General features: G+C 32.2%; 1 protein-coding gene across 1 annotated transcript in view; it reads left to right on the forward strand.

Moving 5' to 3' along the window:
* Positions 1-17,445, forward strand: part of LOC125065297 (phospholipase B1, membrane-associated-like) — a 31,878-nt gene extending 14,433 nt beyond the window's left edge. Inside the window, exons 2-7 of the mRNA XM_047672830.1 lie at positions 11,444-11,699; positions 11,887-12,056; positions 13,708-13,924; positions 15,751-15,896; positions 16,500-16,668; positions 17,266-17,445. Of these exons, the coding sequence (XP_047528786.1) occupies positions 11,444-11,699; positions 11,887-12,056; positions 13,708-13,924; positions 15,751-15,896; positions 16,500-16,668; positions 17,266-17,444 (1,137 nt within the window). The 3' untranslated portion in view covers position 17,445. The remainder of the gene's footprint in view (positions 1-11,443; positions 11,700-11,886; positions 12,057-13,707; positions 13,925-15,750; positions 15,897-16,499; positions 16,669-17,265) is intronic.
* The last annotated feature ends 1,663 nt before the right edge of the window (positions 17,446-19,108 follow it).

A 19,108-nucleotide genomic window follows, 5' to 3' on the forward strand; every position in this document is an offset into this window, starting at 1 on the left:
TCTGAGGAGCTGTGTGCCTTTTCTTTAATCGATAAGTCTACGTGTTTAACCATAAAAAAAATATTGGACGTTTGTATTGAAATTTTGTATGAAGGCTAGTTTCTGAATCACGCTAGCGTTTGGTTTGCCCCAATATATATATAGGGTCTCGACAGTAAAAATATAATGTTGTAACTTTTGTTTTACTGCAATTACCATATGTTAATAATTAAGTACCAACCAAAATTACGGAAGTAGTTTTTTGGACCGTTAATGTACACTACGTTAGGTCCATCTAAGACCTATATTCTTTTTTTGATAGGGCCTCTTTTGTTTTTTTTTAATATTTCTTAAATTTTCCGATGGGTCTTAACAAACAAAATATTGGACCTTAAAGAGCCTACCGAAGACCAATCGATTAAGGACATTATCATTTCACAATTCCTCAGATGAGGTGCAAAGATAAATTAATCTTAGATTTACGTATTCCATGCGTTTTGCTAATAGTTCTGCTAAATTATGCCCTGCGAACAGTTCTTGGTTAATATATATTTTCTTATAATGCCATAATATTCTACTTAACTACATACTTCTTTATTTCGAAGGTTCCGATAATTGCTTCCCTTGTATTCAAAAGGACATACTATTTGGATAATATCAATATTTAGATAATTTGCTATATTTATAGTTATAAAACATATATGCTAGTAAAAAACTTCAACTGTCTTCTTCGAGTAGACAAAATATATCCAAAGCGACGTGATCAATGCATACTGTTACTATAGAATGTATTTTTAAATGGTCAAAGAGGTTATTTATGTCATCGCACGTATTTATTTTTTAATGTTTACGAAATAAGCGAGAACATAATACAACAAATTTGCAAATCGATCATAAAATATAAACGACGAAAGATTTACTACAGGAACTGCGGATTGTTATGTCATATCGAACTCAACGAAAACGTTTATTTTAATAAAAATATATTATTTTTACTTTAATTTAATAATGCGCATGGAGCTCAGTTATTAGTATGTTGGTACACTGTACGTGAGTTGAAATACGTTTTCGCTAACGCTTTCGCTATCTTTAAGCGTCTAACGTGGTCCCAGTAGAGCAATCTCTTTTGGGAATTGCTAGTTATTTAAACTTATGTATTAAAATATTAGAGACTAAAGTCCTTGAATCACAAGCGTTGCCTATTTTTTATGGGCCGTTGGCCATGACCAATATAAAAAATGTTAATTATACTTTCACGATGATGCATGATGCATGCATCATGATGCATGCATCGCCAAAACACATGTTATATCCTTTGGGTAGATACAAATCATATTGACTTACACATCCTTATAAATTGATGTTTAGAAGTTGTAATTGATAAGCGTGTAGTACCTACTCAAATGAGCTTGTATAAAGCGTTCGACGAAAATCCAAAGTTTCCTAAGTAAGGAGAAAAGTTATATGTACAACGCACTTACTCGATCTCCACCGAGATAAGATGTTCAACGGAGCTCTCATACAGAATCCCTTCTTAGCTAATTGTCAGTACTCGTTACCCAACCAGTGACCATGTCAAAACCACTAGGGCCAACCGCGAAAACCAATAAAAAAAGCTTTCCATATTACTATTCCAGATTCTATATACTGTTCCAGATTGTTAGTGATTGTGTAAGATTGCGTTAATATTTACTTTAAATCGTAATGATTTCTTAGATTATGGAATAAATATAAATACAAAAGTACTTTAATGAGCAGAGCAGAATATTTTAGAGACATAAGTAGCATCCTATACAAAAGTGCGTATTGCCCAATGACTTTAATTTTTCTTGTTTACCTTCTCATGTGAAAAATGTTAAATCTTACGATTTTATGTTAATTCAAATATAAACGATTTGTCAACTAAGAAATAATTATATAATGACTACCTTATCTATAGCTTAAGAACAGTAAGTTTTATAATTTTTTATGATGAATGTATGAAAAACTGCGAATTTACGACATACTCAATAACATGATACCCTACTAAATATCTCATACTTGAATTCCAAATGAAGGCTATCACCATAAAATCTGTATGCTTATTTTTATAACGTAGTTTTAAAGTTAGAAATTATTTAAGTAAGATTTTTTTTATGATATTGGTAGGTGGTCACCACCACCCAAAGAAAAAGGCGCTGTAAGAAATTTTAACCATTTCTTACATCACCAATGCGTCACCAACTTTGGGAACTAAGATGTTATATGTCCTTTGTGCCTGTAGTTACACTGGCTCACTCACCCACCAAACCGGAACACAATAATACTAGATACTGCTGTTTAAAATATATATTATCTGATTAGTGGGTGATACCTACCGAAACGGGCTAGCACAAAGCCCTACCAATATGTATTTATTAAAAATATACCGTCAATATATACATGAATATTATAATTAAATAGATAAATAAATAAGTAATTCTGACAGTTCTAGATTTTCACAAATTGTAAACAAAGAATTATTAGGTTTTTTAAACGATCCCTGCATAATGATGCAATACAGATAATGTCAAAAACACCAACATGAGATTGCTCTAAGCTGCTTCGCAAAAGCTTCGCAAAAGCTGAATGAATCGGTAATCACAAAAGATTAATGAAAAATTGGGACAACTTTCACCTTTACTGATTTCTGACCTTCTGGAAAGGTTAAAGGTTAAAGTATATTAAAGTCGATTTTTATCGAATCCATAAATACCAAAAAATTGGAAAGTTCCAATAACAAATAGTTAATTTATTTTATAAGAAAACTGCACCGATTCTGTGTATATCCGCTAAGTAGCTAATATTTGAATATAATAATGAGTTGCGTATATTCTAGTCTTACTATTACTTATTTATTAATTTATTAATTATATTTTTATAAAATTGATCAGTGGTTATTATAATCCAAGTCAAATTCAAAAAACTTTATTAAATATAATGTATAATAATATATAAATATAATATATTTAACAAAGTATTTTGACTTTAATTTTTGTCTATATTATAGAAGCATCACTTATTGATTCTCAAGACTTTTTTACCAAAAATCGATGGCAAAATAAAAAAAAATGTTTATTTTGTGTGCGCGACTGTGCATTACGTTTCCATACATTTTGAAATAAATTTAATGAAATAGATTGCGAACTAATTTAATACGAAATGTAATATATAAACATAAAAAAACTATATATATATATATATATATATATATATATTATACTTATATGATAACCTATATGTTGTAATTGAAATAAATCGGTAATTTTATTTTACTGTAAAATTGCGCAACTACATAGATGAATATAAGGGCGTTGAATGGAAAAGAGCAGTTTGGATTGGCCAAATCGTATTTCTGATAACTTAAAGCAAAACCTGTACATTCAATGGTGTAGCTTGCAGCGGCTACGACGAGACAGCATTTTTAAAGATATAAACGTATTTAACCGGTTTTTATGTAATCACACTTGTTGTTGCTTTTTAGAGATCCGTACAAAAATAAACTCTGATAAAAGTTCCGTTGCGAGAATTCATTATCCGCTGTGTATTGGGCTTGTATTAAATAAAAATAATAATTATTTTCACTTTATTTTAATGTGTTTACTTAATACACAGATACATAATATTTTTCACATTTTTTTCCGTGTTATATCGTCCACCATATTGATTATTTTTGCTGTTTTAAATTCTTTAATTTAAGTACATTTTATTGTGTATAATTATTAAAAAATACAATACAGCGTACAATATACAAATATAAATATTTATGTTTGGAACCATCAAAAACCGTGTTCGTCTCACAGTTGTCATTTTTCCCAGTTTGTATGTGAATTTCATAATAACGCCATTTAGAGATTTTCATATTAAATATATATTTTGATCCGGTTTTTACTGGATAATAAATCAAAGTGATCGTTGCTTGAATCGTTCGGGCATTAACCTTAAAGAAGTATTTTAAGTACGTCAAAAAAACGTGACACACACTTTTATACTTTTCTTATAATATTTAAGTAAATTTTATGGAAACTTTTATCACTACCTTTTACTTTTTAGAATGGTTTGAGTGTAAGTTAAGTATTAGATAAGAACCACTGAATTTTCACGTGTTTAATATTGTTTAAACTTCATCTCGTGCGTAGCGGTGGAATAAACTTCTAGCCTTCTCTTCTAGAATTGAAGAGGTCTCAGCCAATCAGAGACATTTACAGGCAGTTTGTTTTTTTACCATATGTAGGGTTGCGATCTACGTGTGTGTAACAGTTGTGTAGTTTTACTGTTACACACATCAAAGATCGCGGGTTATCTACCAGGCGAATAGTTGACGTCCTTTATTTGTGTGTGTTCAGTTGTGAAATAAATATTAAACCTTCGACTCAAATCGTATTCTTAATAAAATAAAAATATATTAATCTGAAAAAAGTCGCCTACTAAAAATACCTGAATGTCAGTTTTACATATAAACGTAACCATATCCAATATTAAATTGAGATTATATCACTTTGGAGCTATACTAAAACCAATGCACAAATTACCATAAAAATCGGTTCATAAATAAAAAAATTGTTATACCCGAAAAAAACAGACGTATTAAAAACTCTTTTTTGAAGTCGATAAAAAAAGACTTAACACCGCAAGAAGGCCTTATTGGGCTTTATTTAAGGCTTGTATGAATTAGTATTAGATAATTCCAAAAGCAGTAAAGCCTACTCGTTTATTCCGCAAACACTCAATTAATGTAGTCAAGTCATTCTACGGTTGTGAATTGCTCGTGCAAGAATCTTTACACATTATCTTCATTCAATTCATACCGTATAATTCAAATTACAACCTAAATAACATTACACATCATATAATTATGCATTTAAATGCTTAGCATTAAAGGTCATAATTATATGTACTGTTATGTATGTCAGGCAGTTCGTTGATTACTGTATAACCTGTGACGCAATGACGAGGCTTACATGCATACTTTTACAATTTTTACTTACATTTTTGGTGATAGGGCTTTGTGTGAGACCGTGTGGTTAGGTACCACCTATTCATCACACGCCAAACAGTATTGTTGTGTTCATAACATCTTAGTTCACAAAGTTGGTGGCTCATTGGTGATGTAAGGAATGCTAAAATTTCGTTCGGTACCGATGTTGATGGATGGTTATATTTATTATATTTATATATAATAAATATAACATTTATATTATATATGTTATATTTTTTTGTTATATTTATTTCTATTTTAGGGGATGGTTCGTCCGCATAAATATTTTATAAAATATAATAATAATCTATTGACGTTTGTTTACATATATTTTAATTAATTTAAAATATCACGTAAATATTACAGTTTGGTAAATGCGTGCCTCTTCTGAAGAACAAGGACGCCTTTATTGATTCTCAATTCACGACACTGCTCCTCTGTAAGGTGGTCAATATAAATTTGATTTCATTGAACCTACTATACACGTTTACTTGGTTTGTTTTTTTGCGGAGTACTACACGAAATAGAAATGCCAATTAGGTAAAAAAGGTAATGTCTGGTAGTACCTAATTAAAACGTTCAAACAAACGAACTCTTCCCCTTAATTATATATCAATATTGATATAATATATCATACAATAATGTAAACAGATTTATGACGTTGATTCATTTAAAAAAAAGCATTTCTACACATAGTCATTAATTTCATTCGTTTTATACATCATAATTTTCTGAGCGTTTCGTCAGTGAGTTAAACCTTGAGCTGACCGCAGTCATCTCGTGACCAGTTACTTTATATTCGGGTTTTAACCGCGATCATTGATTAAAACCCGTATATAATGTACTAGCTGAAGTCCATCCCGACTTCATATTGGTAAAATTATTTCAAAGTTCCCTCTTCCATTTTCCTTTAAAGTTGAAATTACCAAAAATGTTTTCTTAGCGGATAAAATGAATTAATGATTTAATATTCAGCTTTCTAGAGTCAGTAATTTTAGCTTTGCGTTGAGACTCAGTCAAGACAAACGATTTTATAAATATAGATGAATTGAATAGCACAATTGTTTAAAGTGTACTTACGCAATATTAAGGTCAATATATCTATAATTTCAAGCAAAAACCCTTACATTTGTATTTGTTATAGTGATGTCATTCCGCGGTTAAGAGATTTGTTAAAACAAATTGCCGTCAATGGTGTAATGTCGATGTCAGAGGTCAAGCTACTCGTCAGTGAAAGAACTTGCTACATCAGCCTTGTACGGTAATCTTTAATGATCTTTACCGACAGACCGACAGACCGTGTAATATTTTATTGATATATTATTGACGATTGTTTTAATTGAATCGAATTGCATATATTGGTATTTTATTACAATTAGTTAGCAAACAATTAAATCCAATCAGATATATTGTAAATAAGAACAGTCATCGGTCCTTCGTCTTGACTTTGATCTATATCCGGTCACGTTGTCATTACCATTACGACTTCAGACTTGCAAATATTCAAAACACGCATTCTTAGACTCCAAATATCACTGTTATGTAATTTCGGATCCTATTAAGAGATAAAATTATTTAAAGACCCCATATAAGGTAATCGAAATTGACGGATTGTTGTAACTTTGGTAGCTCATGCGCAGGCGCATCACGTGTAGCGCTTTCTCATTACACGTTTAATGAATCACGATGAGGTGTCGTTTGTGCACACATTGACATTTATTATGTATTATTATTCTATTCGTTGCTCGTGAACCGAAATTGTTCTGGGTCAAAGCCAATACGTAACAGTTTGGGAATTGGTTCATGGTGTGTCATATATTTGCGAATAGCTTAATGTCTTGATATCACAAGCCTTTCATTGTAATTCATCGGATGTTATTTATCTGTTTATGTGTGTGAGATTATGGGTTAGGTTTATTTCATTTGTTTGTACATTACTGAAACGGAATAAAAAAATTCAGATGTATTTCAAATATAATTTGCACCATCAAATATTCGTGAAGACAATACAATGATTGTCAAATCAAAGGAATTATAAAAAATAAATGATATTTTTTTGCAATCATTAATAAAGAATATTATTGTTAGAACAAATAGACTTAAATTTTACTTGTTAGTAGGGCTTGTCGTAAATGCATCTGGGTAGGGACCACTCACTAATATACAGCACTTTTTACTATTATTGTGTTCCGGTTTAACGGATGAGACAGTGAATACACTGGGTATTCACTGACTCGCCTTCCAAACCGTTCAAAGCTTCTTAGGTTATATGGCGCGTGGACGATGTTAGGAATGGCTAGTATATCTTGTATGTCTATGGACGGTGTGATTACTGTCAAACGGCCCAGCCACCTATTTAAATTGTCATTACGTCTACGTTTTATATTTATGAAATAAACCATATTATTTGTATTAAGTATAAGTATTAGTGTGTAACATTTGTATGTAAGTTTATTGGCTGCACCACCTACGCAGTTTATGTTCAATGAATCTCTCTTCGTTTGGGTGGTCTGGAAGAGCTGGCTAATTAGCCATAAGGCCGCCCATTGTACAACACATTAAATTTATACTATTGTAATTTTAAGATTTTGTATTTTGTGTTTATGGTGTACAATAAAGAATAAATATAATAAATAAAATATTATCTTCTAAAAGCAGCTAAATACATCTCTCTTTTGTGCACGAGATTTTTTTATATACGACATGAAAGAGACAAAACGTATTTTACTCAGACGATATGATGTACTGTTTAATACATAGAGCAATGCTAATATCGATCGAGTGAAGTCGTATGAAGCGAATTGTTTGTTAGCAAGTCGTTGTCACGTCGAACTTTCCAGATCGAGTGTGTTTGCATGCGCTGCGCACGAGTGTCATCGAATAAACCGTTTGTTATATAACTCTATCAATACTATTTCCTGTTGTAAATTAACGCTCAAGTGCGTACCCATATTTGCATTCTTTAATAAATATTGTCTTAGAGTTATATGATCGTAGGTTAGTTAATAAAATTTAGGATTGTTTCCACTAGGAGGAGATTATTAGCAACGAACGAACGATGTGTAATACGGATTCTAGCAGCGAGTGTTCTAGTAGTTAGCGTTGAAGATCGCTACTATAACAGTTGCATTTTTGATATACTCGTATATAAAAAATCGATCTTTTGTAAATAGCAAAAAAATCATGCATTAGCCTATCGCTTCATGACTAGCTTATAAGGCAGCTAGTCCGAGGCCCCGTTTTCAAATCCCGGGTTGGACCGATAACATGATTTAAATAGCATTTTGGTTAAATTCTCAGACGCAACCTGGTATCTAGTGTTAGCAGTGCAGGTAAAACCATAACTGGCTTCTGATTTTTCTGGATTTTCCGTCTTGTCAGGTTGTGGAATTATTAGCGGACTATTAAAAGTCCTGCGTACTTGGCAAATATCTTTTGAGTGTGGCCATCTTGGCGAACATCGATATATCATAGGTTAATACAGAATATTATCTGTACCTACATTTACGATTTTAAAAACATGAATATAAATTAATTATTCATTGTTCTTTCGCATTATTCAAATATATTTAAATTAAGTTTCATTACACATTCATACTAACCTAAAAACATTCTTAAACTAAGAATATTCATTAAATCTGCGTAATTTGTAATTAAAAATACTAATTATCATTTATAGCGCGAATTATAAGTGATTATAATTTAAGATGCAACTTAGAACTCAATGATTTATGTTGTTACTTAAAAATAGTCATGAATTATTAATATATGAGTAAATTATTCCTTGGTTTTCCTACGTCTGGGCAAATGACACTTTTCTTACGTGTAGAGATATTAGAGATTCCACCATGCTATTTCCAACACATGAAGGTTTCCTCGTGATGGTTATTTACTTATTTTATTAAAAATAGTAAGCCAACGGATATACAAAGTATCTTAATACTAAAAATGTCGATATTCGTATTGATAATAGATCTTTCCATATCGCAATTAAAGGCTGACTCAGCGTGCTTAAAATAAAAGTAAGTAGTACTAGTAAAACTATGGGTTGAAATACATATTAATAATATAATAATGTTTGAAAAATATTACAAACAAACTTATCTATTAGATCTATTCTTTCACTAATGATGATAACATATTAAACACAAACTAGGCACCTCAAAAGTCATACAAACTTGTCCGGGTGTAGGCCAGATTTTCAGGTAAAACCCTCGTCAGAAGCAAATCTTATCTATACTTATAAATGCGTAATTAATAAGTCTGTCTGTTACGCGTTTAACTTTTTAAATTTTGAAATTGAGCTTGAAGCTAGGACATCAGTTTTACAGTACAGTTTAGTACAGTATAGCATAAAACAGGCTCCAAATTTAAGACTAGAGTAGGCCTTGACCTAGCTGTTATAATACTTTTATGTAGAGTACTTTCAAGCGAGTGAAATCGGTCGAAACAGTTTATGTGCATAAATTCCATGATTATTAATAGTATAACTAGTTCAGCGGACGAGAGCGCCGAGATGGCCCAGTGGTTAGAACGCGTGCATCTTAACCGAAGATTTCGGGTTCAAACCCAGCCAGGCACCACTGAATTTTCATGTGCTTAATTTGTGTTTAAAATTCATCTCGTGCTCGGCGGTGAAGGAAAACATCTTGAGGAAACCTGCATGTGTCTAATTTCAACGAAATTCTGCCACATGTGTATTCCACCAACCCGCATTGGAGCAGCGCGGTGGAATATGCTCCAAACCTTCTCCTCAAAGGGAGAGGAGGCCTTTAGCCCAGCAGTGGGAAAATTTACAGGCTGCTAATGCTAATGCTAATGAGTTTAGCGGTATAATTAATAATACAATAATAACGATATTATAATGAATATTTTTAACAAATGTGTAAATGTGTAAGCTTAGTATTAGTAATTAGGCGAATGGAGAATGACGACTCGTCAGATGATGGCCTCTTTCTTTGTAATTGAGATGTTACGTCTATTTGCAATATATCATAAGTTAGTTCGTGATCGCTTGAAGATTACATCTTTAAACGTCTTTCGTCTTACTCACAAACGATTGTATGTAACCTCTATCGTTCGGTGTTTACATTTAAAAAAATATAAACAAAATAAATTTCATATACCGATTACTGATATACTTTATCATAACGCTTATTGAAAGCCTATGTATGTGAAAGGTGTTCGTGAGAAGTTACGGCTCATTATAACATTTATTATTTAATTGGTGGTAGGGCTTTGTATCCACTTGGATAAGTACCATCAATTCATTATATGTTCTACCGCCAATCAACAATAATTATTGTCGTGTTTCGGTTTGAAGACTGAGTGAGGCAGCCAGCCAAGTGATATAACATCTTAGTTCCTTAATTTCAACGGCTTGGAAACGCATTGGCCCTTAAGGAGTGGTTGAAATTGCGCCCATGTATATTATATCTATAAATAGTTATCTATTTAATACTTGGTTTAAACTATACTTAACAGAAAATAAAAAAGAGATTTATCATGGGACACTCCGTTATATATTATATAATGAATAACAATGATATAAATTTGAAAAAAATTAAAAGTAAAGTAACATTTTTTTATTAAAATTCCAATAAATTAAAACGTATAACAAAAAGAGACAGAGAGAAAGAGAGAAAGAGAGAAAAAGGCTCATAACGCTTTTTCTCAAATCAAAATTGAACCTTATAGCAATAAATATAAAGACAAATAAATTTACTTTAAACAAAACTACTTGCTTAAACTTACATACGTACCTAAGAAAATGAAGTTGTGTGACGTCATCAATTCTCTACGAGTCTGCAAGCATAATGTTTGTTAAAATTATAGCCTTTGCGTTTTGAATTTTACTGAGCCATTCATCTCCTCAGCAGTACAGAACAATACATAATAATACTACTATTGTTAAGTCAAACAATATATTTTATGTTTGTATTTACTAGTAAGCACTTAGGACCAGTAGTACATTAACTCGGTACAACTTTTATTAAAAATTTTTAGACGCAATTTATTTAAATCTATGAAATAAGAAATATCTTGTCGAATGGTTTCTAAGGTCCTGGTTTCGAAACCAGGGTTTCCCCAGAAGAAGGAAGTTATTGACTTTTTCTCTGAGGTAGCAAAGGGTTAAACTCCTGTGACTCGGAAAACACAAAACATTTTTATGTGTTTATTCTTTCACTGATAATCATAAGATATTACTGATACACAAATTAGTCACCTGCAAACTTATCCAGATGTAGGACAGATCTTCCGCTAAAACTCTCGAAAGAAAAATTGCCTATACTGCCAAACTACTGAACCGAATTTCATGAAATTTGGAATTTGAAGCAAGCACTAAAATTAAAAACCAAAATTAAACCTTATAATAATAAATGTAAAGAGAAATAAATTGACAATTAACTTAACTGCTTCTTTAAACTTAAACCTTTTTTCTTACTTATTTTGCTTATTTATTTTCAGTGGTCAGTTAATTATCCATCGCGGAGGTCGAACGTACGGCGGCAGCGTACATTCCCACCCTCAACGCCGTTCCCCTGTCAGGATTCCATTTCTTGGGGCAGAAGCAAACAGGTCCCCACGTCAGTGCATAGGCTAAGGCCGGGGGACATCGATGTTGTCGCTGCGATAGGTGACTCTCTGGTAGCAGGAAGTGGGGCGCTTGAAGAGTTCGCTCTTGGAGCAATTGTTGAGTATCGAGGAGTGTCGTGGTGTGCTGGTAAGTAATAAAACATACGCTTTGAAAATAGCACCAAACCTTTTTGTTCTTTATTTGAATTTTAGCGTTTTATTAACATAATAATAATACCTTTGTATTTGTTCCAATTGCTATGACAGAAATAATAGCCTAGCACCCAATAACTATAGAATTATGATTATTTACACAACTTTCTTTGTTTCTGCAGGAGGTGATAGTACATGGCGAGAGTTCCTCACATTACCAAATATTCTTAAGGAATACAATCCTAATTTGCGAGGTTACTCAACGGGCACAGGAGAATGGCTATCCAAGAACTCGAGACTGAACGTGGCCTTCCCCGTAGCTTCTGATCAGGATGCGTACAAACAGGCTAAGGTCAGCATCAAACTTTATCATAAAGATATCATATTGCACCAATGTTTGGGCAAACACATCTGTGTTTGCTCAAACATGTTAAATAATGCACCTGCATTCACATATCTATTGTACATGCATACATAAAAGGTATTAAAAAAAACGATCGGAATAATGAAATGTTAAAAAAGTTTATATAAAAGGAGTATTTATTATATACAAAAACTATCTGCTAGATGAAAATGTTTTGTATGTATATTTTACGTTGAATAATTAATTTTTATTTATAACATCACTAATTGGCCTGATACGTTTATAGACCGTGACCATTACTAACTGTACAAACGTGCAAGTGAGCACAATTTTTGTAATGATAATAAATTTTTTATTCCTTGTTTAATCTAGTGTATAATATTTTGTATGGAGCCGGTTTTATATATCGATTACATAAATAATTTACGCTCTAATTTCTCTAAGGCATTAAATATTTCAATGTTAACCGACAAGGTATTACATTACGGCTATAAGTTTTTATTTAATTAAAATAAGTGACGGTCTTTTAATTGTCTTCTTTGTTTGGGTGGATTACGAACTAGCCACTGTCTTTTGTTGTTTATACATGGAGCAGAATTAGTTTCAATATCAGAATTTAATTATGATTTATTCCTTTTCCTTCAAACAGTTCAACCACGAAGGCATATAAAGTCCAAAATTGAAACGACCGCGACGGTTCCGGTCAAGATGTTACCAAATAATTTCTTAACTTATACAATGGCAGCCTCATACGTATATATTTATTTATGCTTTAGTATACATCACAATAAAATAATAAAGAATAAAACAAGGGTTAAAAGGGTTATTAGGCAGAACATATTAACAATACTTCTCATTTCATAATGTTTTAACTGTTTTTTTTTTTTGGTAATTGTTAACTTAAGATTTTTTTGTTTACTGTATTAGATTTTAGTTATTATATAACTTATTATTATTATCTGCTTAAATTGACATTTAAGAATATTACATTCTTAGTCTTTTTCATAATTTTGTCACCTAGACTAGATAGAATAAAAGAGTAATTGCGTTTTTATTATTACCCAATTTCAAAACTTACCCATGAGTATATACATCAACAAAGAGGCTATTATCATACATACAGGCTAACCACTATACTTTTGACATAATATTAATAAAGATTACAATTATTGTAACTAAAAGCCACAACGCTAAAGCAAACCGAAACAATCAAAGTGATCACGATTCACCGTGCGAACTGTGTCAATAGGTGATGAACGAAACATGATCACGTAACGGATGTAATGCTTCTGATACTTCTAATGAATGATTACAAGATAATTACTAGATGTACCGTGTCCAGTGAAATTGATTTGTGATTATACGTGTTCGTATAAAACGTGTGAGATCAAATTATAAAAATTGGCCATACAATATTTTATTGTTGATATTATTTTTAGGGCTTTAAATGAGGACGAGAATAATGATATTGATGTTAGGCATCGTAATAAATATATTTTGGTATTTGTGCAAGTTACCCGGGGTTGATACCTACTAAATGGCTTCGTAAATTACCTTTTATAAAGCTCTAATCCAACAAAAGTAACAGTAACAGTAATACTAATCGCAATATTTATCATCTTTCATTATTCACCTTTAGATCCTGGTAGCACGTATCCGCTCATCACCCGACATAGACGTTGAACGTGACTGGAAGATGATCACGGTGTTCATCGGCGCCAATGACCTTTGCTCCGCCTCCTGCCTGTCGCCCGTCTCGTGGTCACCTGCTGCCCACGCGAGGAAACTTGCAAAGGCGCTCGATTACTTCCACATGCACCTACCAAGAACTATTGTCAACCTTATACCAGTTCTGGGTAAGTACTGCCTCCATTATTTCTCCTAGATTCAAATGTTTCCGCTAAAATAAATCAAATCAAATCAATTTTATCCAAGTAAACTTCACAAACACACGTTTTCGAATCGTCAATATTTAAACACAACCACCGTTTCGGAAAGCAGCCTCCGGCGAGAAGAAACGGCAAGAAACTCGCGTAGTTGCTCTTTTCAAATAAACAGTTTTACAATGCTGTTTTTCATAATTAGTGTTCAATCAGTCCTGTGATGGAACCTGAGTTAAAAACAAGCTGTTTTTTATAAAAAGTATTCTTTTAAAGAATATATAATTAATAAGATTTATTAATTAATTTCGTCTTAATAAACTTTCAATTTTTTTTTATGGTTTATTGATTATATACCGGATCTTATTATAAATGCGTATACCATTGCCCAAAAACGTCTGTACCGTATGCAAACGAAAAATAAGATTTACATGTTTATTCTTATTTGTTGTATTAATAATATATATATATCAGCTTTTATGGAATATTTATGTATATTCTTTTGTATGCACATTATATTATCATACATATATTGCGAAGCAGGCGTTAATACACCTATTCCTTTAAATTTTTCGCGTAATGATGTTCTAATAATTAAGTTTATAAATTGATCTTCTAAAGTTTTATATTTGTTTACTTAAAGAATGCCGTTTTTCAATAATGACGATTTAAACTTATGTATATAATGTGTTGTTTTACAACAGGCTATAACCAGTTCGATGGGTAATTAATTAACTCAAACTTTCCCTACGTCTAAATTATTCTCTCGTTTTTCGAACATTCCAAAACAGTATAAAATTATGCAATATTAACGGCAAATTTGAAACCTTTGATTGCACATTATATTCGAAGATTTATGTTCGTTAAAAAAAGTAAAAGTGATGACTAAAAAATAAATCTTTAAATAGCAATGAATAATGCAAACATTATTTAAATTGTATCTTACACGCAGTATTAAATGGTTTTTTGTATAATGAAGCAAAGTTTTCCACCAAAAAGTTTATATAGTTAAATGAATTTTATACGATTTAATGTATATAACCTCCATAAAAAAAATTTAATCCGCGATTTTATATCATCCATGTAATCTTGTACATATTAAAATTAAAATCAATTATTTAAAAAAAAAAATGTATATATTTTTTTTCTTTATTTTAAAATTTCATTTATAAGGTAACAACAATGTATGCACCTATGACCTAGGTACAATGTGACATTGTTAGATGGGGAGCTAACAAGAGTTTTATTAAATTTAAACAAATAAAATGTAATGAGACTATTGTAAAATCTTTTGTTAACATTTTTATAGCAGCAGCTAGAATAGAATATCAGGAAACATTAGTATGTTAAAACTGTACTTAATCATGTTTATATTTATGGTTATCGTTATCGTGTCGCCTCCTTACAAAAAAACATTCATCAAGCATGTCATATCATGTTTATCTATATTTTAGTGGAGTTAAGGAGAAATCTAATAAAAACAAATCGAGTAGTATTATTAATTGCTCTGAATAAAGCAAATAATAAATGCGTTTTTTATTATTACCCAATTTCAAAATTTACCCATTCGTAAATATATCAACAAAAAGGCTATTATCATACATAGTCTTACATCCACTAAACATTTGACTTGATTATAATAAAGATTAAAATTAATATAAATAAAAACCAATATAATTAATAAAATATCTGTCCCTGTTATAAACGTACCTGTAACCTATGTAACCTGTAATCATTACGAAAGAAGTATATATTACACTTTCTCATTTTTATATTGATAACTAGTAACGTTTTCATTGCAGATGTGTCAGTCTCAGTGAGGGTACTGCGTCCACTGATGTGTCGCCTGATGCACCCGTTGTTCTGCACTTGCTTTCACCGCGGCGGTGGAGAATTGCTCGATCTTGTTCGACAGGCGCGTCTTTATCAAGCGGCGGAAATGGCTTTGGTAAGTGATTGTGAATTATTTTTCTATAGGTATTCCATATATTGTGTTAAACGTAGAGATTTTCAACTTTGTTCTGATGACTAAACGTCAGATACCTACCATTGGGCTCTTATCGCTATAAAGTTTAAAATAAGTTACGGTAGATAACTTTCTAATTAAAGTACAACATAGATATGTAATCGGTAAACTTGATGTCTAAACGATTATATTACAAAATCAAAATATTATACATTCGTGCTATTTTATGAACCAATGTAATTATTGTTTTATATATAGATCGACAAATGTTAAACTAGACCCTATGCTGATACTGCATGTTACGTCAGAAATCTATCCTGGTCAAAATTATATTTTTTTAATTTAGTCAGACATCTTTATACTTCTAATTACTTTGGACAAATGTAAAAAAAGTTACTTTAATTTCATGTATTTATCTCAAAATACGATTACGCTATACCCACTTCCCAGATAATATATAAAAAAAAAACAAAACTGACCTAACTTAGTAAAATTTATTAGCCACTTGTGACGTTTTAGAATTAAAAATCATATGGAAAGGAATAGAGTTCTAGCTTAATGATGTTATTAATTTTCATATTGCAGGTGAATTCAGGTCGATACGACACTCGAGAGGATTTCACGGTGGTGTTGCAGCCGTTTATGCAGCTGTTTAACGCGCCGATGCCGCCCACGCAGCCGCTACCGCTCGTAATCCATCAGTCTTATATCACACACGACTGTTTTCACTTTTCGCAAAAGGGACACGCGCTCGGTAATATTTCAAATACTATTCTTAAATTATAGTTATATTCGATTGATTATATAATGCCAGCGCCATGGATAGAAACATCTCATGGACGCCGGTAATATCACGAGTACCTTTGAGCTTTGCCAATCAATGATTTTTTATTGGATTTATAAGAATACTAAATGAGGCGTCATATTCGATCAATGATATGATAAAAGCGCGTCGAATTGACTTTGTTCTATTTACATGAACGATCATTTAGTTGTATTACTTAAATACAACTTTGTCATCATATTGTCCAGAAACAGCAGCTACGGATTTTCTCGGCGATTTTTTTTATGATATACGAAGGCAGACAAGGTAATGGGCCACCCGATGGTAAGTGGTCACCGCTGCCCATAGAGATTGGCGCTGTTAGAAATATTAGCTACCTTACATCACCTATGCGCGGTGCGCCACCAACCCTCGTGCCTGTAGTTATACACAACAATACCGAGTACTGCTGTTTGGTAGTAGAATATCTGATGAGTGGATGGGAGCTACCCGGACGGGCTCGCACTTAACCCTCCCACCGAGTGAGTGCTCTGTCACGTGAGGTAACCCGGGTGGGTGTGTGCGCAGCGGCGAACCTGCTGTGGAACAACCTGCTGGAGCCGGTGGGCAACAAGTCGTCCGCGGCGCCGCCCGTGCTGCTGCGCGCGTTCCGCTGCCCCGCGCGCGCCGCGCCGTTCCTCTTCACGCGCACCAACTCCGAGGAGTTCCTGCGCACGGGCCGCCAGGACCTCGCTTTCGAGACGTGACACTTACTTAGCTAATTCATTCATTTCGTTCCGCTCTATCTCGGCGTTGACTCGTTTGGTGATAAACGTGGCTAACGGTCGAGTGAGATGTAAAGAAAAATAGAAACACTTTCATATTGGAGTGATTGTATTAATCTCGGATAGTACATTTTGTAAATATTAGAAATATCTATCGACGAATGTATTACGTGTGTGCGAAAGTTTGAAAGAAATATCGGTTGAATTGTAATCGGTACGAGTATGCAATAGTTCAATTATTTGAATACCTCATTACGTGAATAAGTAGATGAATTGTTTAAATTATATTCCGAAAGCCTTTCATCTTCGAACCTATGATCATATGTATTTGATTCTTTAGTTACGTACCAAAGGAGTAGTTGTAAATGATTTTGTAATCGTTTTAGTAAATAAAATAATATGACTAATTTTAGACTAGTGGTGGGACTGGTCCCTGATTTCATAGTCAGAAGATTTTTACATATTTAAATCATCAGAAATGGTTGGATCGATAACTTAACCGGTGTTTGAACAAAGACCAAGCATCATTGATTTTCACATGTTTAATTTGTGATCACAATAATTCATCTCACGCTCCACTCTGAAGAAAAACATCTTGAATTATCAATGTGTCCGATGAAACTTTGCCACGTGTATCATGTAAAGGAGCAGTGTGATGGAATAAACTTCAATCCTACTCCGCAAAAAGAGGACGTTATGTGATAGCGTAGTTTTATTTAACAGCTGTTACTTTAAATTATTATTATAATATAACATAATAAAAATTAACTCATGTACTAAAACGAATAAATTTTGTAACGTCGCTAGCATCAAAATATTGTAGGAAATATCAGGTCAGACGAATGTTTGAACTTAGGTTTTATCCAAGCATGTGAAGTTAAATAAAATAAATGTAATATTTTTTTTTTATATTTAATAAAACAATACAATTATAACAATTCCTGTAAGCATATTTGTTTTTTTTTTATATAAAAATATGATGTAAGTGCCATTAGAGATCGATGTACTAGGTGTTGATTTTTTATAAATTTATGGATGTTGGAATAATAATAGGATGTTTTTAATTCCACGCAGGTTATAAAGATATAATAAAATTGTTATAAAATATAGATCTTTCCTCTTATTTTTAACTCCTTTATAACTCCTCTACATTCAAAACCGCCTTCTAATATAATACAAGCAAAACAAACGCTGTATAAATACAGGCGTATATTACATAGTACTGGAAAATACAATAATAATTTTAGCATGTCTTTATAAAATAAGGATACGAATGAAATAAAGCTATGATTTTTATTGTTTGTCAAATATCTATAACTGGTTCGATTATAAGTAGAGCCGGCGACTAAAACTAAGCGGTATTGAAGGCCTTTTATAGTAGTACACTAAACACAATTGCTCACTCTTTTCCCATCTCTCATGGCTCCATTAATATAGGATTCCGAGACGACTTTACAATTCAGGTGCAGGATTATCGGCTTTACGTGCTTCCTGCACGAGCGTCCGACACTGGTCTCCTAACTTCTTTTTACAGATATTATAAATCAAATTAAAACATTCAAGTTGACTTTTGCAAGCAGTTTTAAGCCGTCAGATTTATTTTAAATGTGAAGCTACCAAAAGTTTTAAGTGTAGATTGTATTGAA

The sequence above is a fragment of the Vanessa atalanta genome, chromosome 7 (genome assembly GCF_905147765.1).
Source record: "Vanessa atalanta chromosome 7, ilVanAtal1.2, whole genome shotgun sequence".
NCBI classification, from domain to species: domain Eukaryota; kingdom Metazoa; phylum Arthropoda; class Insecta; order Lepidoptera; family Nymphalidae; genus Vanessa; species Vanessa atalanta.